Below are 23,544 nucleotides of genomic sequence, written 5' to 3'. Positions count from 1 at the left end.
ATATAAAGGAAAGTCGAGGTGTTTGTCCTTCAGTCGTTTTGCTGAAGACGCAGACGATGATTAACATGAGCTCAAGGCTTCCATCCGATCACCCACTCACCGACACCCTGCGCCGCCGCGGTCACTGCCCCTGTCACCAGAGAACAGACCCCACGTGGAGAAAGGTGAATGACAGCTCTGTCCCCTCTGGGGGGGGGGGGGCGCTATAGACCTCTATGGCATCTGAGTAGGCATGGCTCTTCTGTACAGTAATGGGGGGACAATCTTGTATGAGGGTGTCCCTATTATTATTAATGGAGGCAATCGTTCTGCATATTTTGGAGAATTTGGTTGATCTGGCAGTGAAAATATAAAGGTGTTCTGTCTGGCTGTATTCTATTTACTGGAATAAGTTGGCCTCCAGATTTTTTCAGATCTAGTGATTTACAGAAATTTCCTGTCAGATGGTGGTGATGGGGAGGATGAGGGAGGAGGAGGATGAGGGAGGGGGATAAAGGATGAGTGAGGAGGAGGGAGGAGGCAGGCTGTGATGGACATGTTTGCCTCCAGCATCTCTCCTGGGAAAACAAGAGTTGTGCCTGGCCAATGCACTCTCCTACCGGGTGCCCACTGTTGTAGAATGTTTTTCATTTCTGATGTCTGTAGGCACCTCAGGAGCGTCCATAAATCTGCCAGTCCTTGATGTGGATTTTTAGTTTTTGAACATTGCTTGCAGGGATTGGGATGTTATCTGTGATAAGAATGTGATTGGGATGCTATTGGTGGCTGGGATGAGAGGTGGTCAGTAATTAGGATGTGGTTGTGATGGGAGAGGTGATCAAGTTGCCATCGGTGATCCGGATGTGATCGGAATGCCATCAGTGATTGGGATGTGATCAGTAATTAAGATGTGATCGGAATGCCATCAGTGACATCCTGATCACCTCTCCATCCCAGCCACCGATGGCACCCCGATCACATCTTAATTACTGATCACATTCTGATCACCTCTCCCATCCCAGCCACCGATGGCACCCCAATCACCTCTCCCATCCCAGCCATCGGTGGCTGGGATGGGAGAGGTGATCAGAATGTGATCAGTAATTAAGATGTGATCGGGATGCCATCGGTGGCTGGGATGGGAGAGGTGATCGGGATGTGATCAGTAATTAAGATGGGAGAGGTGATCGGGATGCCATTGGTGGATGGGAGAGGTGATCGGGATTGCCATCGGTGGCTGGGATGGGAGAGGTGATCAGTAATTAAGATGTGATCCGGGATGCCATCGGTGGCTGGGAGAGGTGATCGGGATTGCCATCGGTGGCTGGGATGGGAGAGGTGATCAGAACGTGATCAGTAATTAAGATGTGATCCGGGATGCCATCGGTGGCTGGGAGAGGTGATCGGGATTGCCATCGGTGGCTGGGAGAGGTGATCAGTAATTAAGATGTGATCCGGGATGCCATTGGTGGCTGGGATGGGAGAGGTGATCGGTAATTAGGATGTGATCGGGATGCCATCGGTGGATGGGAGAGGTGATGGGGATGTGATCAGTAATTAAGATGGGAGAGGTGATCGGGATGCCATCGGTGGCTGGGATGGGAGAGGCGATTGGGACCAGTGTCTGGGATATGATAGGGGAATGGCAACATAAAATTAGATAGCTGCATGGAAATGGTTGATAAATATTACATGACTAAAAAAATCATGCTGCAGATTTTGGTAATGCATAGTCTATCCTCCATCCCTGTGTTGCTCAGCTGCTCTAGAACATGCAATCCTTGTCCCTCATAAAACAGTTTGCGTAGCCTGCAGTAGAATTGGGTGCAATGATACACTGCTTGCTATTCAGCAATGTGGTTGCTGTGAGACTGTGTATATGTTGGTTAAATAGATGTGTGAATGAAAGAAAATTCTAGGTATAATTTATATATTTTAATGGGTTTTAAATGTGGGGAGAGAGAAACTTGCTGATCCAGGGCTGTTGTAGTAATTGGTCCTTTCTCTGCCGGTTGTGTCTAGACAGTGATGGGAGTGGGTCTGAGGCTGGTTTGGCAGCTCAGGCTTCTCTCTCCCTCCTAATGGCTCATTTCCTTTCTTCTGCAAGAGGAAAATATCCTACGCATTCCTCATCTGGGAAGTCTGGGATTTGGGATGGACTTTATATGAACATGACTGAACATGTCCTTGTTACATCTCCGACCACAGGAACTGGGGGAGAAAGTAGTTTTCTAGGCTGGTTGTCAGGCCATACGGACTAAAAAATCAATTCTTACAGTGCTGATGTTTCTACAATTGTAGATTCTCAGTAATTGTAACCTTTTTAACAAGGATGGATTGAGATTTTCTGTTTGGATCTTGAATGCATTGCTGGCCATGTAATAGCAGTGTTCTGTACATGAAGTGTATTAGAAGATATTTAAACTAAGGATTTACGTGGTCAAATCTCTTTAAAGCTTCATACAAACATTTGTCTTCAATAAAAATACTGACCACTTTTCTATGGCGTGTTAAGCCTGTATACCCAAAGACTGCATTTTCTTCATCCTCCAAAATCATTCTTGAATGTAATCTAAAACCGGAAGGAATTAAGAACTAATTTGGATAATTTAGGGAATCGTTAAAACCGCTTTCCAAATTTTCTTTCTTTTGCCATCTATGCAAGTGAGTTTTAATCTCCTGTGCTCTACCTAAACCAGTATAAAATATGGGCTTTAGATTCTTTAAGGTCCTTAATTCTAAAGCCTCTTCCACCTATTTACCCCTTCCCTTAAAGGATAAGTTTACCTTTTGACAAAAAAATCTCACTTTTTTTTTTTTTTTTCCACGCCAGAACTGTGTTCAAAACTCATTGCAGTTACAATCTGCAATGTGTATCAATGTTGGAGACTCTCTAGATGGCAAATGCATGGTACATTAGTACCAAGTAATGTGGTTGCTGTGCACTTTTTTAAAGTAGTACATGCACTACTAGCGGAGGTCTTGCATTATTTTAGCCCATTCAAATTAATAGGCTGAGATCACACTGCACCTGAATCGCATGCGAGTAACACACAAATGCAAAGCGCGTTTCTGTGCGATGTGAATCAACTCTTAATGCCGGAAATGCAACCTTATGTGATTAGAACCACTTACACTGACCATAAGCAGGGCAGCCATCAGAAATTTTGGAGCCCCTTACACCGCTTTAGGCCTGGGCCCCTCCAGGCCTGATCACCAACATTTTGCGGGGCCCGCCCTCTGGCCGTCCCACATATTCCGCCCACTGGCCATCCCACCGAGTCCTTCAGTGCACCCACTGATATTTTGACACTCTTACAACTTATGAAAATGAATCCAAGCCAGCAAAGAGACATCCCCATATATTCAGCAAGGAGACATCCGAATCCAGCAAGGAGACAGCCTCATATATTGAGAAAAGAGACATCCTAATCCAACAAAATGACAGCCTTATATATTCAGCAAAGACACATCCCCAACCAGTACAGAGACATCCCCATACTGCATATTCAGCAAAGAGATATCCCAATCCAGCAAGGAGACAGCCTCATATTTTAATCAGAGACAGCGCAATTGAGCAAAGAAACATCCCTTCAGCTGCATCGGCTTCCTCTGGAGCCATCCTGTTTTAGCAATTGCTATTTACTACAGCAGCAACAACTCGGTCTCATTGGTGGGGCCCTGGGCAGCTGGGCCCCTCAGAACGCCCGGGCCCCCTACATGTGTATGGGCTGTCCCCCCCCTGATGGCTGCCCTGACCATAAGCCTAAGGTAAACTATTGCTACCAATAGATTTAAAGAATTCCAGGTAAGGATATGTCTATATAGTTACATTGGCCCAGCATGGACCAGTGTAACTATGTATATACCATACCTGGCTGATTCTCTCTCTCTCCCCCCAAAGCTGGAAATTGATGTACTAAGCACTGCTACTACAGCGATCTCCACTAACCTTTGAGTCCCATGATCCAGGAGGCTGCCCTGCAGCATTGTAAAAACAGGAGGTTGCTTACTTGGCACAGTGACTATTAAGGCTAAGTTCAACTTTTTAGAAAAAAAAAAGCATTTATTGTAGGAAAAATGTGCATTTGTTAATTTTCACAGGTGCCTGCAAAGCATTCCACCTGCAATCCATGTCAGGCACCTCCAGACTCTTCCTCCCGCAGCCTGCGTGTACTTCTGGAAAGCTGGAGGAAATGTTTATAGAATACAAGTGTGGCCATTACTTGTATTCCATTGAGAACTACAAGTCTGTCTGCTGCAGTGGTCGATGGGACATGTAGTTCATTCATAAATCTCTGAATGACAGACTTGGCTGTGTGGGCTGCCGCACAAAATGTAAACGTCTCAGTGGCTGCACAGAGGAGAATTTCTGCAGACATGGAGGAAGGTGGGGGGAGGGTGTGCTTCGCAACATGTTACACTAAATATGGGCGTAACATGTTGCTATAGGTGGAGTTTGCCTTTAAAACTGCCAATACAACAAATTTGTCCAACTACGCACACTATACAGAACCGATAATACTGTAGTCCCTTTCCAGCTGTTAAGCAAATCCCCGCCGGTTCATCAGGAACCAATTGGAATTCATTGCAAGGTCAGCTTGAATCTCTTACTAGCGACAGTTAATTATCTTGTGTAGCCACAGAACTTAATGTACACCCTCAAGTATGGCTTAGACTTCCAACCTCCCCAAACTTGATTCCAGAGCTAAATGGGTCCTCTGCTGAGACTAGTTCTTTAGTCATGTCCCGCTTGAATACCAACTTCCTGAAGGTAATAACCTTCAAGATTGTGTTTAATGTAATTAAAAAATATAACCGTTCTTGATTGTCTGACTAGTTTTAACAAACCTTTTCCAGGCCGAGCTGAAGAGCTTTTTTTCAAACCAATTCTCTGTATAGTAAATTTTTTTTTTTTTTTTTTTTAAGGTTACAACTACTTTAAGTGCAATAATAATAATCCTGTTCCTTTACAGCATGAACAGCACAGTGCTGTCCCTATCTAAAATACCTGGCTGATCCTGCCTGGTGCTGCCCACCCCTTTGTAAACTGACCACATTTATCATGGCTGCGGAGCCCTGATACTGTGGTCAGTTTACGTGCCTCTGTCATCCGCTCCTTCCCTCTCTCCCTGCCTGCTGGCTGTGTCAGTGCTGATCTGCTCCTTCCCTCTCTCCCTGGTTGTGTCAGTGCTGATCTGCTCCTTCCCTCTCTCCCGCCTGCTGGCTGTGTCAGTGCTGATCCGCTCCTTCCCTCGCTGGCTGTGTCAGTGCTGATCCGCTCCTTCCCTCTCTCCCGCCTGCTGGCTGTGTCAGTGCTGATCCGCTCCTTCCCTCGCTGGCTGTGTCAGTGCTGATCCGCTCCTTCCCTCTCTCCCTGCCTGCTGGCTGTGTCAGTGCTGATCTGCTCCTTCCCTCTCTCCCTGCCTGCTGGCTGTGTCAGTGCTGATCCGCTCCTTCCCTCTCTCCCTGCCTGCTGGCTGTGTCAGTGCTGATCCGCTCCTTCCCTCTCTCCCTGCCTGCTGGCTGTGTCAGTGCTGATCCGCTCCTTCCCTCTCTCCCTGCCTGCTGGCTGTGTCAGTGCTGATCCGCTCCTTCCCTCTCTCCCTGCCTGCTGGCTGTGTCAGTGCTGATCCGCTCCTTCCCTCTCTCCCTGCCTGCTGGCTGTGTCAGTGCTGATCCGCTCCTTCCCTCTCTCCCTGCCTGCTGGCTGTGTCAGTGCTGATCCGCTCCTTCCCTCTCTCCCTGCCTGCTGGCTGTGTCAGTGCTGATCCGCTCCTTCCCTCTCTCCCGCCTGCTGGCTGTGTCAGTGCTGATCTGCTCCTTCCCTCTCTCCCTGGTTGTGTCAGTGCTGATCCGCTTCTTCCCTCTCTCTCTCCCTGGTTGTGTCAGTGCTGATCCGCTTCTTCCCTCTCTCCCTGCCTGCTGGCTGTGTCAGTGCTGATCCGCTCCTTCCCTCTCTCCCACCTGTTCGCTGTGTCAGTGATGATCCGCTCCTTCCCTCTCTCCCTGCCTGCTGGCTGTGTCAGTGCTGATCCGCTCCTTCCCTCTCTCCCTGCCTTCTGGCTGTGTCAGTGCTGATCCGCTCCTTCCCTCTCTCCCCGCCTGCTGGCTGTCAGTGCTGATCTGCTCCCCCACCCTTCCTGCTGCACAAATGTTTTACTATAATCCCCTGTGTTGGAGTACATTATGTGCCCAAATGTATGTTCTTTATATAAAAAAAAAAATGCTGCTCCATACCTTATTTAAGAGCGGCGCTCACGTGACTGCCCGCCGCTCTTCTCCCACCTGAGGTCAGCAGGGGTTTTCAGCCCCTCCTGCTGTAGCTGTCAGTTCAGGGAAGACTGCAGTGGGCGGTCATGTGAGAGGCGCTCTAAAATACAGTATAAAGCGGCATGTATTTTTTTTTTTTTTTTTTTTAAAAATAGCTTACACTTAAAATCTAACACAGGATCATAGTAGGGTGGGAAAAAAAGTGGCTTTACAACCACTTTAAGTTGGTTTTAACAAAGAAGACTTGACTTTGCCCGCAAACAGCCTTGGAAAGAGAGCTTGTTGTTTTAATAGATATAACACTTATCAGTTATGAGGAAAAAAGCGACATTCTCAAGAATTGGTGTATCTATGCTATTTACTTTTACATTGTGCAGTTTTTATTTATTAACTTTTTTTTGTTTTCTCTATTCTAGTGTTGGAAGAAGAAGACGACCTTTATTCACCACCACACCTGAGGTAATAAATGCTTTACATTACCATGGATTTCAACAATTCATATATAATATATGGTGTAATCTGTGGAACTGTGATTTGGATTGTCTCAAACATTTTTCAATCAAGTTAAAAAAAAAAAGGCCATTCTAGGTTTTCTGCTCCTTCCAAGCATGTTTGCATTGTGAAAAGCTACTGCCACTCGCAGTGCTGCTGTTGTGAGCTTATAGAAGGGTGATAATAAGATATTTGAATGTAGATGCACTTATTACTTTATATAGTCACTACTAGTGGAATACAGAGTAGGCAGCTAGCGGTTTTAGAATCTGTGGCCTCTAAAATCACACAAACCTGAGATTTCTGAATGATGGTGACGAACCTTGTCTGCTTTCTGCATATTCCTGTTGACCAGTGATAGGCAACCTGTCAAAGTGATAGGCAACCTGTCAAAGTGATAGGCAACCTGTCAAAGTGATAGGCAACCTGTCAAAGTGATAGGCAACCTGTCAAAGTGATAGGCAACCTGTCAAAGTGATAGGCAACCTGTCAAAGTGATAGGCAACCTGTCAAAGTGATAGGCAACCTGTCAAAGTGATAGGCAACCTGTCAAAGTGATAGGCAACCTGTCAAAGTGATAGGCAACCTGTCAAAGTGATAGGCAACCTGTCAAAGTGATTGGTCATTAGGAACATGTGGTGGGTGGAAGATCGTACAGCAGAATCCTGGGCCATTGGTACAGGCAGATTAGTATTTGAGCTTTTCACAATCAGTGGAACTAGAAGCTGCTAAAGATCTATGATGGCACATCTAAGCAATTTGTGTGGGTTTAATTTTTATAAGTCAACATCTTTAGCTGATCTCAAGTTATAGCGCTGAGGCCTTGTTTACACACAAGTGTTTTCTAGCTCAATTGCTCAAAAAGCAAAAACCTATTTTCAATAGCCCTTGTTCCCATCTGAGAGTCCTGTCTTTTTTAGCAAAACACCTTTCGCTCAAAAAAGTATGAGCTACTTTTTAGGCAGAATTGAGTGTTTTTGTCCCTAATAGAACCGCCGTGGGAAAAAGGGCGACAATTGTTTTTTTTTTTTTATTTTGTTTTTTCCAAGCCCTTGCTGCATGTTTTCTTCGGCTCAAACAGCAGCTTTTCACCCCCTTTTTCAGCAGCACTCCCCACCTTTTAGTTGAAAAAATATTTGGCAAAACCGTGCAATTCTGTTTAAAAAAAAAAAAACGCTTGAAGATGCGATGCTTGGGTGTAAATGTAGCCTGATGTTTGGTCAAGGACAACAGCTGGAACAAGTGAGAGTAAGCTACACAAGTAATGTATTTTGGCAGTCAGTCTTGCATGATTGCACAACGATCAGTATGTCAATCGGGTTTAAAAGTTAGGATAAAAAAAAGAGAGAGATATCTAATCTTTTTCCTGCAGTGCATTATTCAAAGTTAGGATAACCATAAAGTGAAATCTGTTCTTGTGAATTCTAATATTGTACTTTACTTTTGCAGTGAACCATTTTTGCGCAGCAAGACTGCCAAAAGATGATGGCAGAATCTCTGCCATTCTCTGGCTCTGTTGGCCCCTTGTCAGGGCTGGAGCTAGATGCCTGGTATGAGGACCTACAAGACATCCTGTTCTCTGAAACCAAGAATGCAGGGGTTCTCCAAACTGATGTAGACAAGCAGGTAAGCGCTGCAGCTTTTCTGAATTTGTGTGCCTTGGATCTTTCCTCAATTAACTTTCATTCCAGTAATTGGTGCCATTATAATGGTCAATCCTGATTTTTGTCAGGGAATGGGCATAGGATGATGCCCCCCCCCCCCCTCCAATTGGGCAGTGTAACTATTTTTAGTAACCAAATCATAAGAAAACCTATTTTATGCCATCTTCTAGTAACTGGCTGGACTTGTGTATTTTATGGCTTGATTTAAGAAATTCAAAAGTAGTCCTCAGTATTCAGGACAAATTCTGATCCTAAATGCTGCGCCAGGCAGCAGTACAGTATGAACATGGCCAATAAATGATTAGGTCTAAAGTCTTACTTGGTGGGTTTTATACCAGGTCACCCAGGGTATATCTGCATTTGATCTTTTTATAATCCCACACACTAGGTGACTTCCCAAATCTATCAAATGTCAATGGGACAGCCAACAGTATAATTGATCATTTCACAGGTCAAAAAACGTATCTGACCAGCTGTTTTCCCACCATTGGATGTAACGTTTTATTCAATTTAAAAAGAAATGGCTGCACTCCGGTAATAAACCAGAATTTTGATGATACCTGAACATCCCAATGTGGCAAACAGGTAGACGTGTTTTACACACTAGCAAGTGTGCTTAATCATTACCAAACTATTTGTTCTCCATGAGACGTGTGTTTACGGAAAAATCTAGCCCAGAGACATTGCAAGATGTTCAGCTAGGTTGATAGTCTAGTAGCTTGTACTGGCATAGTATTATGTGGTTATGTTAAAGCAGAGCCAGACTTGGAGAAGTACAGTCAAAGCTTGTTTATCTGTACTTCTCACAGCAGTGTCGATCGTTTTGCACTCCTCCTGTGACCTGTTTTAGCAGACGGCAGGCTGAAGTCAGAGCCTGTCCAGGCTCAGGAAAGACCGTGACTGTATAATCGGGATCCGCCCACATACCTGGACTGGCACCCAGCTCCGCCTCTCAGCAAGCTGGGGATGGGCACAGAGCAGAAAGCCAGTGACTGACAGTCACTGCTCTCTGCTTTGGGAGCACTGAGAAGTGTGATCGGTGGTGTTTGAATGCTTGGTTCTCAGCCTTGGGGGACCTATGCTGCATAGGTAAGCATTAATAAAAAAAATTCCCATACGGTTTTTTTTTTTCTTTCTTTTTAAAGATTACTATATAAAGATTGCAAATTACTACTGTCCTCAGACTTTAAGCAGATTGGGGCGTGTTAAATTGAGAACTAGCTTGTTGCTTAGTGGTCTAAGCATGCCATGAACCTGCATGTAGTTAAAAGGTCAACAGCGTTCCAAAGTCCTCTTTTAGAATGTACAGCCACTCTCCTCTGCTTCTAGAAGATGGGAGTCTAGTGGGTTGCCCGACCCATCTTTATCCAAAGGAAGCCTTTACTGAGAAACATGGATGCTGCCATTAGACTTTATTCTAGTTGCTTTCCCGACCCTCTTGTTTTAAATCTTTGATTCACTAATGCCTGGTACAAACTACTAGTTTTTGTTCAACCCGTGGGCTAAACAAAAAACTAAGCTTGCTATACTAACAAAATCGATGTTGGTACAGTGATAAGCGCTGATCAGATGCTGGTTTACTAGCATGCTAATTTGACAGAAGCAGATCAGGGAGCTGTAAAAAGTAAAACAAACACAAAGAAAGGGCGCACCAGCCTAGCGCATTATCCTCAGCACGCGTTTTGAGGCCTTGCCTCTTCCTCAGGCTCTGAGGAAGAGGCAAGGCCTCGAAACGCGTCAGCCCTCCATCTACATGAGACATTGGACTTTTCCATTTGATGCTGTTCTTTGGAATTGATATGCTGATCTACCACGCATGTTTTGTGAGTAGTTGATTTTAAATAATTATTAAAAAGCTTGCTGAGGATAATGTGCTACGCTGGTGCACCCTTTCTTTGTGTTTGTTTTACAGTGTTTTTGACCACCCCGGTCGTAGGGGGCAGCAAGGCTTAGCCATACGGGATGCCAAGTGTGGGTTCCTAGATTGAAACAGCCTGAGGACCTGGTTTTGAGCGCAGAAGCAGGGTGCTTAGCATCACTCTTTTTTATTTTTAGCTGTAAAAAAAAAAAATGGTCTGAAAGTCTGACCATTTTTGGTCCATGTTTACCTGGTGTTGATCAAAACCACTATGCAGATTAGGACTTTCAGATTAGTGGATCAAAAGTACTAAATCCAGCAAAGCATCTAGTATTTCTAAGATTAGCGATACCAGACCCATGTTTACATCAGGGTTGACTAGTCCTGCTCCCACCACATATTGTTGCAAGAGGCCTCCACCTTCATTCAGTAATACACAATAGTTGTAGGATAATGGTTAGTGCTAGAAGCATCTGAACCAAAGTGTTCTGGTATGGAAATCTTGCCAACATCTGCTCTAAAGTGAACTATTAACTTGGAGTTTGGCCCTTGCAAGGCATGTTTGTTGTGTGATTTGCTAACATTTCTTCTTTAAACAGGGAATGCAGATTGAAGAACTGGATAGCTCAAGTTATCTTTGGACACTGGACTCTGTTAATTCTTCTTTGCCAATCAGTTTCACAGAAGAGGATGTAGTTGCCTTGGAAGCTGTTGTAGAACAGTTCCCTTCCGAGGTGCTGGAATTCCTAAACCAGGGATCACAAAATAACTTTGATATTCCATCCGCCTCTTCGGAGGTTTCAGACGTCCAACTTGATGGAGCTGTAGAAGTAGACTCTAGTTGCAGCAGTCCATCTCAAACCCACACCGAAGATGAGGAATCTAGCAGCAGCCAATCCGGAACAAAAAGGAAGAGGAACTCCCAGCCAAGAGGAGGCAAGGTCCGCGCTAAGGAAAAGGAGCAAGAGAATGAGAAGAAAGTTTCCCATCTAATGGCAGAGAATGAACGTTTAAAAGGGGAGATTGAACGTCTCAGTTTGGAAGTAGAGAAGACCCGGAAGTTGCTCATAGAAAGAATGGTGAATCTTAAGAAGGTTTGATACTGTTCAGAAGCATGGAAAGAGTGGCATGGCACGATGTCTGTGTGTAGAGGGAATGGTATGAACTTTTAGCTATGGCTCTGGCAGTAGGAGCATGGCGACTAACAGGTGGACTTGGGAAACAGTCAGCATTTTCTATGTACACCAATGTGGTCCTAACAAATAGAACTGTTTATATATGTGCATGAGTATGTTTTGTAGTTTTTCTTTCAATGTTTAAGTGGTGACTTGTATAGAACTGGTTTCAGTGGCTTACTTCACTCTCCTGAATAAGCCTGTGGGTTTTTTACCTAGAACAATTAACTTTTATATTTCAAAATAAACGGTTATCCTGTTAACGGTGTCATCTGACTACTTTTTTTCCTCACCACACAAGAAATAGGAGTCGCTTTACTGCATGTGATTAAGGGTATCATGATACTCATTCACATAAATAGTGCATGCATGGATTCACCCCCCCCCCCCCCAACCAGCTCAGCGCAATAAATAATGCGGTAATTACCACTAAATCATATAAATACCACATTCTGTTTTTAACGGTAAATTCATGAATTGAGCTTTCACAACTGCTTTACCACATGTATTATTTTCAATGTTTGTTAAGCAGACTATGGGGTCAATTAAAACTTCACTGTTAACTCAAATTCTATTTACTTTGCTGTTGCTAAAGCTATAGTCACAGCCCACCCTATGGCCCCTTTCACACCTCTCTGCTCCCTCGGCGGACTCCGTTTTTCTCAGCGGGGATCGATCCACCGATCCCTGCTGAGCAGGCGGATGACAGCTCCATCTCCACTCTGTGTGCAGAGACGAAGGTGTCAGATCCCCGCTGTCCTCTATGGGGGAATTGGATGAGAACTGACAGCCTGTCCATTCTCATCCGATGCACCAGATGGATGGAAAATAGGGTTTCCATCCATCTGGATTTGATGGACAGGATCGGATGTCAGCGGACATGTATCCACTGCCCCATAGATGCATGAGGAATCCGTCCAGATCCGCCTGAAAAACTGACAGGTGGATCTGAATGGTCCGTATGTGTGAAAGGGGACTTAAGCTGCATGTAAGTTATTCAAATTACTTAAGGCAGAGAGCCAGAGGCGCGCTCCCGGTGGTCATCAATTATTCATAATTGATTTGTTTTCTCTCCTTCAAAACATGAACAATTGCTATTATGGGCAACAGCTTTGACACTGAAGAATCACCATTAATAAATATATGCAGTGCTTCAAGAATACCTGTCCTAGTATGTGTTCTCCTACTCATGCCTGTCTGGCCTTTTGAGTCCCTAACCTGTCCACAGAGCAGACTGCATTTGCTGTATGTTAATTCTGGCTAAGGTGACTGAAGTGTTTAAGTTGGAGTCTAGCTGGGAACAAGGCAAACAAAATTGCAATTGTTGCATTAGAGACATGTCAGCTTGCCCACTTCTAAAGGGTGCACCTTATGAGTAGTCCTTACAGGTGCTTTGAAAATCACCGAGTGTGACAGCATGTTTCTAAAGCCATGCCCACTCAAGCCAAAAAAACTTTTGGAAAAATGTACTAAACCATCAAGGGCCCCCAGTTAGAATATTTTTTCATATGCTAAAACTGTACCTTAGTAATTGCAATTAGCTATGGGCCTTCTGCAGCACTTCCACAGCCGGTCCAAAAAAAATCCATCCATTTGAACAGCCCTACCACAAAATTTGAGCATGTCTCCTGCATAGGATCAAAGTGCACACATGCTTGTGTGCAAACCAGGAACCACACTCCTTACATACAAAGCAGTTTTCTGAACCTCAACCTATTCTCTCTATAAGTAGGTCGAACATGGTGACAGGCAAAATAAACTGCATGCAGGATCCTCCGGGGAATGAGGTGAAGAGGTAATTGGTGTTACACTGTTCTATTTATCTCCAGGCTGCTGCAGACTGATGGTGAAGTATTGTGCAGTCACCTCTTTCCCTAGTTACACACTCAACAAGCCATGCAATCCTTTGTAATACATTACAGCACTCTCCATTTAGATGGCAGTAGATACATTTTAACAACAAACAAGGGACCTTAATAAATTTATTTAAAAAAAACATGTTCCCAATGTTAACCATTTCAGTGCTGTGGGTTAGCCATGTTATTTTTTGCTGTCATGTTTTTGTAATGCATAAATCATTTCTTCTTCTTTCCCTTCTGAGCAGGTGGATTAGGTGCCTTTCCTTCTGCCGCTGCCAGGTCTTTTTTCAGTTGCAGCAGCTTTTGCACCTCTTTATCAATTAGTGACTTTTCTGCAGCTTTACTCTTTAACTCCCGCACCTGATTACCCTGAGAAGAGAGAACACCAGATTAGTTGCTTGAAAACTGAGTAGAGTAGCAATTTTTCTAAGCACCTCTGCTTTGCATGCCAACCCCAAGGGCTCATTAAGAAAGCAGATAATGCTATCCTCTCTGCAAAGCTGCTGGTAAGATGCTTGTGCAAGCACACACAACGCCTCTGCCCACATGTCAGTGGTGGAGTAATGTAGCCACCCTCAAACAGGCTGTCTTACTAGCCAATTATTACATAGGAATAAAAACCAGTACAGCCACCACCTCCAATGATTGGCAAGCTAAAATATATAAAGCTTTGGGTTTAGATATGCTTTAGGCCCCTTTCACACATACAGTCCGTTCAGTTCATCAGTTCAGTCACGTCAAATGTGTCAGTTTTTCGTCAGTTGTTATCCGTTTTTCATCCGTTGTCATCAGTTGACATCAGTTTTTCATCCGTTGTCATCAGTTGACATCCGTTTTTCGTCCGATCCGTTTTTTTTGACGGATGAAAAATAGGGCATTCATCCGTTCAAAAAAACGGACATTGACGGAAGTGGATGAAAACTGATGTTAACTGATGATCATCAGTTGTCATCCATTTTTACATAGAGATGCATTGATGTGCGTTTTTCATCCGTCAACGGATGGATGAAAAACGGACAGCATGTGTGAAAGGGGCCTTAAGGCCTCCTTCATATAGGCAATTACCTTCACACTGGATTGTAGAAACTGGAACAGGTTTAAGTGATCAGCAGCAGACACTCAGCTTCTACAAAGTAATGACAGGCTAACAGCTACTATTGGTGTTCACATGTGGCCACACACCAAGCAGTTGTTACCTGCAGCTGGGATGGATCTGATTGCACCCAGGCTTGGCTATCTGTCCCTAACTGCAGCTCACCTAATAAACCACTGAGTGAAATTGCAAGCTACACTCTGTAAAATGGTAAATGTCTATAATCATAAAAACTATTGCTGATAGAACTTCTCACTATCATTCCCATATGCAGCCTGCCAGGCTCAATATTTGTATTCAGCTCTGATCAAGTGATGTTTACTGTGCATCCCCCCCACTTAATCACACAGGAAGAAAAATAAAAAGGGTCCCCCCCACTTGGCAGTTATGGAGGCTGCTACAATGAAAAAAAAATAGTTGGAGCAGAGCTGCAATAATGGCAGCAGGTAGGCCTGCCATGTTAGACAACATGTAGATTGCAGCATATCCACATTTTAATTTTGTAAATGTCCAGTATAATTATAAAAAGTAAAAAATGGATTTTTGTAAAATCTTACCGTAAAATCCTTTTCTCTTAGCTCATCGACAGACGTAGTCCTCGGTGATACACCACCTTCGGGTTATGTTACCTCCGCAGGAGCAGGACTAGACAGGAAATTAAAAAGCTCTGGCCACACCCTAGGGGCAGTCCCAGAGGGTATATCCTCTCTCTCTCTGCCTCAGCAAATCAGTTATGTGAAAAAGCAGTGCTTAGAGAATTTAACCCAACTCCAAAACAGAGGGGCGGGGACTACGTCTGTCGATGAGCTAAGAGAAAAGGATTTTACGGTAAGATTTTACAAAAATCCATTTTTCTCTAGCGCTCATCGACAGACGTAGTCCTCGGTGATACACCACCTTCGGGACGTCCCAGAGCAGTATCACAACTGAGGGGTGGGAAAATGGAAATCAATCCCAATCTAGAAGGCCCAACCGGTGCCAACTAGAAGTTTACAATGCTCATCCTTAATGATGAGACTCAACCAAAAAAAAGAGAAAACAATTTTTTTTTTTTTTTTCAAACAGAAAAAAACACTCGAGGTAGACCACCGGTCTCCTCAAATTGCGGCCTGCAAAACCTTGCGGCCAAATGAGGCATCCGCCGATGCCGTCACATCAATTTTATAGAATTTTGTAAAGGTATGTACCGACGACCAGGTGGCCGCCTTACATACCTGGACCACTGACGCCTGATGGCGAAAGGCCCAGGAAGTACTGAGCGCTCGAGTGGAGTGCGCCCTAACAGGGAACGGAGGACTCTGACCCTTAATAGAATAAGCCTGTACCACCGTTTGTCTAATCCATTTGGCAATGGTCGCGGCAGATGCAGGCAAACCCTTTCTGGGGCCATCCGTGATCACAAAAGGTGAATCCGTCTTACGGAATGATTCCGTAGCTTTCAGGTATACCCTGATTGCCCGAACCACATCTAAGGAATGCAACGCATGTTCCCAATGATGCTTGGGCTGAGGACACAAGGAAGGTAGTACAATATCTTCATTCAGATGAAAATCTGAAACCACCTTGGGAAGAAAAGATGGCTTAGGATGAAGTACTACCTTATCCCTATGAATCACTAGGTATGGTGACTGGCATGATAATGCAGCCAGTTCTGACACCCTGCGAGCAGAAGTAATAGCCACCAAGAAGGCCACCTTCTGGGATAGAGTAAGCAAGGGAATCTCCCTGATGTTTTCAAAGGGAGGTTTCTGTAGAACCGACAAAACCAAATTAAGATCCCAGGGCGGTAAGGGTGCGCGGACTGGAGGAGCCAGGTGCCGCACCCCCTGGATGAAATTCCGCACCAAGGATTTGGTAGCTAAAGGCTTCTGAAAGAAGATTGCTAATGCTGAAACTTGACCCTTGATGGTGCTCAAGGCTAGCTTCTGCTCAACCCCTTGTTGCAAAAAGGCCAATATTCGAGTCACCGAATAGGTACGTGGAGGAAATCCTAAAGATTCGCACCACGCAATATAAGTCTACCATGTGTGATAATAGACTTTGCTGGAAGTCGCTTTCCTTGCTTTAATAAGGGTAGGAATGACTGAAGTAGACAAACCTCTGTCCTTCAGTACTTGGGTCTCAATGGCCAGGCCATTAAAACCAGCGACTGTAAAGCACGAAGGTAAATTGGTCCTTGAGACCACAGACACTCCCTGAGACGAAGTTCCCACGGAACGTCTGCGACTAACATGTCCAAGTCGGCCAGGCCGGCTTGAGGAGGCCAGCCTAGAATTTCTAGGACCACTGGCGCTGATTGGATCTGAACCAGGCGTCCCTAGAGGTATCTGGCCCCGACCATCCGAGAAAGTCTGGTCGTTTTCTGTTCCCACACATTTATCAGATACCTGATTGCTATCAGGAAGGGTGATCTTTTCTGGTTGAACCTCAGGGACCGAAGTCACCCGACTAGAGGCTACTTGGCCTATCTGGTCAACCAGATCCGATTCCTGTGAGGTATCGGGACTAATCTTAGGAAAAGGTAAAGGAAAAGATCTTTTCAGGGAACGGTAACTACCGCTTCCTGTGGTACTTAAATGTTGGAAGGGAAGAATCGCACCGGTAGTAGTGGTTGATGCTCGATCTAATGTCCTGAATACCGGTGAAAACGTCCCCCCACCCTGAAACCGGGTGGGGGCGCACCTTCAGGCTGTGTACTCCTTTGCTTCGGGTTTGGCTGGGTTGGTCCCCTTCTTGAACCCTCCTGGAGGAGTCTTGCCTTTCCCGCTAGTACCAGCCGGGCGCCCTTTATGGGCGGTAAAGAAAGGTCCTCGCTTGTTGCGAGGTCCCTTAGCTTTTGCAGCCTGTGGCAAAAAAAATGGATTTTTGTAAGAACTTACCGTAAAATCCTTTTCTCTTAAGCTCATTGACAGACGTAGTCTTCTTGATTCTCAAGAGCTGGGTTATGTTGTCTCCGCAGGAGTAGGACTAGGCAGAATGACAAAACGTTCTGGCTCCACCCTAGGGGGCAGTCCCTGAGGGTATATCCTCCCTCTCTCTGCTACAGGGAATCAGTTCTGTTTAAAGCAGTACAGAGAAATTAACCCAACCCAACTCAATGATAGAGGGGCGGGTACTACGTCTGTCAATGAGCTTAAGAGAAAAGGATTTTACGGTAAGTTCTTACAAAAATCCATTTTTCTCTATCGCTCATTGACAGACGTAGTCTTCTTGATTCTCAAGAGCTGGGACATCCAGAAGCAGTGCCACAAATGAGGGGTGGGATTGACAAAATCAAATCCAATCTAGTAGGCCCAACCGGTGCCAAACTAGAAGTTTTAAAGGCTCATTATAAACAAAGAATGAGACTAAAGAAAAATTTTCCAACGGAAAAAACCCTCGAGGTAGACCACTGGTCTCCTCAAATTGCGGCCTGCAAAACCTTGCGGCCAAATGAGGCATCAGACGATGCCATTACATCAACTTTATAATGTTTAGAGAAGGTATGCACAGACGACCAGGTAGCCGCCTTGCACACCTGGACCACTGACGCCTGATGGCGAAAGGCCCATGACGCACTAAGTGCCCGAGTGGAGTGCGCCTTAACAGGGAACGGGGGCTCCCGACCCTTAATAGAATAAGCCTGCACTACCGTCTGTCTGATCCATCTGGAAATGGTCGCGGCAGATGCAGGCAACCCCTTTTTGGGTCCATCTGGGATCACAAAAAGTGAATCCGTCTTGCGAAACGAGTCTGTCGTTTTCAAGTATACCCTGATCGCCCGGACCACATCCAAGGAGTGCAAAGCAAATTCCCGAGGATGACTGGGCTTAGGACACAGGGAAGGTAATACAATTTCTTCATTCAGATGAAATTCTGAAACCACTTTTGGTAGGAAGGATGGATTCGGACAAAGAACCACCTTATCTCTATGAACCACCAGATATGGTGAACGACAAGATAATGCGGCCAGTTCTGACACCCTGCGTGCAGAAGTAATAGCCACCAAGAAGGCCACCTTCTGGGACAACGTGGGTAGAGGAATCTCCCTAATATCTTCAAAGGGAGGTTTCTGAAGAACCGACAACACTAAATTAAGATCCCAGGGGGGTAACGGCGCGTGCACTGGCGGAGCCAGATGTCGCACCCCCTGGATGAAATTCCGCACCAAGGAATGAGTAGCCAAAGGCTTCTGAAAGAAGATGGCTAATGCTGAGACTTGACCCTTGATAGTACTCAAGGCCAGTTTCTGCTCAACCCCTTGTTGCAGAAAAGCCAATATTCGACTAATCGAATAAGACCGAGGACGGAACCCCAAAGGTTCACACCATGCAATGTAGGACTTCCATGTGCGATGATAAATCTTTTTGGAAGTCGCTTTCCTTGCTTCAACTAGAGTAGGAATAACTGAAGCTGACAAACCTTTGTCCTTCAGCACCTGGGTCTCAATAGCCAGGCCGTTAAAGCCAGCGATCGTAAAGCAGGATGGAAGATCGGTCCCTGAGACAGTAGATCCTCCCTGAGAGGAAGTCTCCATGGGACGTCCGCCACCAGTCTGACCATGTCGGCGTACCAAGCTCGACGAGGCCAGTCCGGAGCTACCAGGATTACTGGGATTCCTTCCTCCTCTACCCTGCGAAGAAGTCTTGGCAGTAACGCGAGAGGAGGGAAGGCATATATTAGCTGGTATTGCCCCCACGGGGCGATCAGTGCGTCTGCGGTTTCTGCTAGAGGATCGCGGGAGCGAGCCACGAATCTCTGAACTTTCCTGTTGAATCGTGATGCCAACAGATCCACATCCGGGGTGCCCCACCGTAGGCACAACTGGTGGAAAACGTCTGGATGGAGGGACCATTCCCCCTGATCCAGGGTCTGACGGCTGAGATAATCTGCCTGCCAATTCTCCACCCCCGGAATGAACACCGCAGAGATTGCTGGAACAAATCGTTCCGCCCAGCGAAGAATGCAAGCCACTTCTTTGGCCGCTCGGACACTCTTGGTGCCCCCCTGATGATTGACATAAGCCACGGCCGTGGCATTGTCCGACTGGATCCGAACCGGGCTGCCCTGAAGCTGCTCGGTCCAGTGAATCAGACAAAGTCTGATCGCTCTCAGTTCCAATACATTTATCGGTAATCTGGATTCTTCCGGGGACCAAAGTCCCTGGACAGATAACTGACCAAGAATTCCTCCCCATCCGGATAGACTGGCATCCGTGGTCACTATCGTCCAATATATTGGCAGAAATGACTTTCCCTGGCTGAGCATTGGAGACCGAAGCCACCAAACCAGAGACTCTCTGGTCTGTTTGCTCAATCGTATCTGATTGTCCAGGGATTCCGGATTCCGATTCCATCTGAGAAGAATCTCTTGCTGAAGAATTCGGGTATGGGACTGGGCAAATGGGACTGCTTCGAATGAAGCCACCATCAACCCCAGAACCCTCATGCAAGTCCGAAGGGAAGACCAGCTGTTGGACAGTAACAACTGGACTGCTGATTGAATCTTTCGAAGTTTCCCTACCGGAAGAAACACTCTTGTCCTGACTGTGTCTAGAATTAGACCCAGATATTCGAGCCTCTGGGTGGGAACCAGAAAAGACTTTTGCTGGTTCACCAGCCACCCAAATTCCTGTAAAGAAATCATAGTAATTTCTATGTTTTGTAGCAAGGTCTGAGGAGACTCTGCATGAAGCAGAAGATCGTCTAGGTAACCTAGAATCGATATACCTCTTTGGCGCAGAAGTGCCAACATTGGGGCCAACACTTTTGTGAAGACCCGCGGAGCCGTGGCGAGACCGAAAGGTAACGCCACAAACTGATAGTGGTTCTCCTCTAAGGAAAAGCGTAGAAAACGCTGATGTCCTGCGAAAATGGGAATGTGAAGATAGGCGTCCTTGATGTCTATGGACGCTAGGACATCCCCTGGATGCAGGAAGGCTGCTACCGTGCGAATGGACTCCATTCTGAATCTTCTTATGTTGACGAAAGAATTGAGTGCTCTTAAGTCCAGAATTGGACGCACTTTGCCCTCTTTCCTGGGTATTGTAAACAGGTTTGAATAAAACCCTTGAAACCGTTCTGTCCAAGGAACGTGGACTACCACTCCTTGTTGTAGTAGATCTGTGACTGCTCTCCGCAGATCTTCTAGACGATCCGGAGATAGTCGGATATTGGAAGGGAAGAATCGCGCCGGTGGGAGAGATCGAAACTCGATCTTGTACCCTGACTTTATGACTTCGCAAACCCATTTGTCCGGGATTCTGGAAAGCCATGGATCCGGGAACCGGCGAAGACGTCCCCCCACCCCAGTTATGGGTGGGGGCGCACCTTCAGGCTTTGGATGGTTTATCTTCAGGTCTGGAGGGGGCGGGCTTTTGCTTGCCCGACCAACGACCCCTGACGCCTCCTGTAGGAACCTTGGAGGACTTAGTTTTTTCACCCGCTGGACGAAAAAACCTCTTGTGAGCAGAAAAAGAAGGCCCTCGTCTTTGACGAGTTCCTCTACCTTTAAAATTTTGCGGTAAAAAGGTGCTTTTTCCACCGGTGAGATCCTTAATGATCTCATCTAAGTTGGCTCCAAATAGACGTTCTCCTGAAAAGGGGATATTAGCCAATGCTTTTTTGGAACCTTGGTCGGCTATCCAACCTTTTAGCCACAGTGTACGCCTGAGAACCACTGCTGAGACTGATGCTCGCGCCATTAATGGAGTGACGTCTAACGCCGCATCACATACAAACTGTAACCCCTGTATCATTTGTTCCAACAAATCTGATACCGCCTGAGGGACTTCTTCTAAGTCCCGGCGTAACCACTTGGTCCATTCAGTTACAGCCTGCGAAACCAGACCAATAGCAATTATTGGCCTGAAAGCTGATCCAATCAAGGAAAACATGGTGCGAGACATAGCTTCTATCTTGCGATCCACTGGATCTTTAAAAGACGGAGCGTCTTCTAAAGGAATAACCGTGGCTTTATTCAATCTAGCAATTGGTGAATCCACCACAGGTGGTTCTGTCCATTTCTTAATAAGGGTTTCCTCAAACGGATAACGCCTGTCAATGCGTTTGGAAATATTAAAAGTGCGTTTTGGCAGACGCCATTCTTCATCGATTGGATTGCCAAAACATTTGGGCAATGGAAAAACCTTTGCCACTTTGATGCGCTTTTTAGTCCCAAAAGGGATCTCAGTTTCAGCTATTTCTGATGGAATACCCTGTAACCTTAAAGTCTCTTGAACAGATACAATGAGTGCGTTTACCAACGCTTCCTCTCGGGCTATGGCAGATGCCGAAACATCCTCCTCACTGTCTGAAGAGACAGGACCCGAGACACCAATACCAGATGAAGTACCTGCAACTGCAGAAATAGGCTCAGAGTCTGAATCCGAGGTTTCAGATAATAAGGGGTTAGGCGGGGGTCGCTTTCTTGCGCCCTGTCCCTGACAAGCCACTTCCACCCGGGACACAAAAGTTTCCATAATGGCTGACAAAGATTCAATTGTCAATGGGGTGCTGGAGGATCCCGCAGACCCCTCGAGGGGATCCGGAGGAGATACATGAGTGGCAGGGTCCATGTTAATACAGGACACTTTTGCCAGCAATAAACAAAAAAAAAAACTTTTTTTTTTTTTTTTTTGTGTGTCTCCCCCTAGCGCAATAGCGCCCCTCAGAGTACCTGCTTCTCGATCCCAGAGAGAGAGAGAGAGGGACCCCCAAGGCTCACCAACCGATGCAGTGCAGTTTCCAACAAACTGCAGCCAGCGTCTGTCTTACACAGACTGGAAGGAGCTGTTTGCTTTTTCCCGGGCAGAAGGCGTGGCTCCGCCCCCTGTGTACGCCTTCCGGCGTTCCCAGCCCTCCACGAGGAAGCTGGGCTCACAAAACATGGCCGCCCCCATAGAAGAGACATAAGACTCCAAAAACATGGCGGCCGGCGTGACCTGAGGACATACATGCATACGGTCTACGGCAAAATGGCGGCGGACCGCCGATATCGTCTTCCCAGCACATCCACCTGCACTCTGCTGAGAGGTGACATATGGATCTACAGAGATACACTGCACATAAGGTAGGATTATACCTCCTATGTTTGCTGTAATGTTACAGTCTGCTGGGTAGAGTGTTAGCTCTTGAACCAAGTCCACTTCCCACAAACACATGCTGTATTACAAGGGGGACTTGTAAGTGTCAGATATATACTGACCATATATGGAGGGGCCCATAATATATACTGCCTCATAAATGAGGAAAAAAGGGAACGTTTTACTCACCATACCGAACCGACAGGCACCCTCTCTTCATAATACCCTCTCCACCGAGGTGGGGGTTTGTGGACGCCTCGACTCTCTGGTCCTGGCGTCCAAGCGAGCTTTTAACTCGCAAAGTCAGTCCCTTTACTGGGACTCCGTCGCGGCCGACTCAGCGCACTGGTCTGCACGCGCTTTTAGGCAGAAACCGGGGTGACCACTGGATCTCACATCCAGCCCGTCGCCCGGCCCCGCATACTTACTTGAATATGTCGCGGCCGACCAAGCGCAATGCCTGGTCTGCACGCGCTTGTAGGCCGGCTGGGGTGACCACAAGTGTCGCCCAGTCCGGCATTTTTGCTTGAAGATCTCACAGGAAAAAAACACTGGAGAAAACTACCTAAAAAATGTCTTTTTCTTAAAGAAAAAAAGTCTTGCCAGGACCAAAAGATCCCAGCAAGGAACTTAGGTCCTTACTCCTGACTAGACAGAAAAAAACTGATTCCCTGTAGCAGAGAGAGGGAGGATATACCCTCAGGGACTGCCCCCTAGGGTGGAGCCAGAACGTTTTGTCATTCTGCCTAGTCCTACTCCTGCGGAGACAACATAACCCAGCTCTTGAGAATCAAGAAGACTACGTCTGTCAATGAGCGATAGAGAAAGTGCTCTTGCCCCCAGTGGCATCCTTAATGATTTCATCTAGGTTGGCTCCAAATAGACGATTCCCCTGAAAGGGGAGATAGGTCAAGGTCTTTTTGGAACCTAGGTCAGCTGACCAGCATTTTAACCACAGCACACGTCTGAGGATCACTGCTAACTTAGATGCATGCCCTAATAGGGGAGTAGTGTCCAAGGCTGCGTCACAGATAAACCGTAGCCCTTGTATGATCTGTTCCATCAAATCAGATGTCTCCTGGGGAATAT

At 46.0% G+C, this 23,544-nt stretch overlaps 2 protein-coding genes across 4 annotated transcripts in view; one reads left to right on the top strand and one right to left on the bottom strand.

Moving 5' to 3' along the window:
- MARS1 (methionyl-tRNA synthetase 1) overlaps nt 1-23,544 on the bottom strand; it is a 312,431-nt gene that overhangs the window by 202,438 nt on the left and 86,449 nt on the right. The window contains exon 22 of one of the 3 annotated variants that reach the window (XM_082244785.1): nt 13,429-13,669. The exons of 1 other annotated variant lie outside the window; for it this stretch is intronic. In XM_082244785.1, the coding sequence (XP_082100911.1) occupies nt 13,517-13,669 (153 nt within the window). In that variant the 3' untranslated portion in view covers nt 13,429-13,516. Of the gene's footprint in view, nt 1-13,428; nt 13,670-23,544 lie in introns of those variants that run through there. One more of the 3 variants, XM_082244786.1, reaches the window with a different exon arrangement.
- On the top strand, nt 16-11,366 carry DDIT3 (DNA damage inducible transcript 3; the record flags this gene model as incomplete). Its single annotated transcript, XM_082246548.1, has 4 exons — nt 16-164; nt 6,669-6,711; nt 8,194-8,370; nt 10,866-11,366. The coding sequence occupies exons 3-4, from the start codon at nt 8,227-8,229 to the stop codon at nt 11,364-11,366; spliced, it is 645 nt and encodes a 214-aa protein (XP_082102674.1). The 5' UTR covers nt 16-164; nt 6,669-6,711; nt 8,194-8,226.

This window comes from Pelophylax lessonae (genome assembly GCF_965119305.1).
Source record: "Pelophylax lessonae genome assembly, chromosome: 2".
Taxonomy (NCBI): domain Eukaryota; kingdom Metazoa; phylum Chordata; class Amphibia; order Anura; family Ranidae; genus Pelophylax; species Pelophylax lessonae.
Note: the sequence above shows the minus strand (reverse complement) of the source record. Positions and strands in the feature narration are given on the sequence as shown.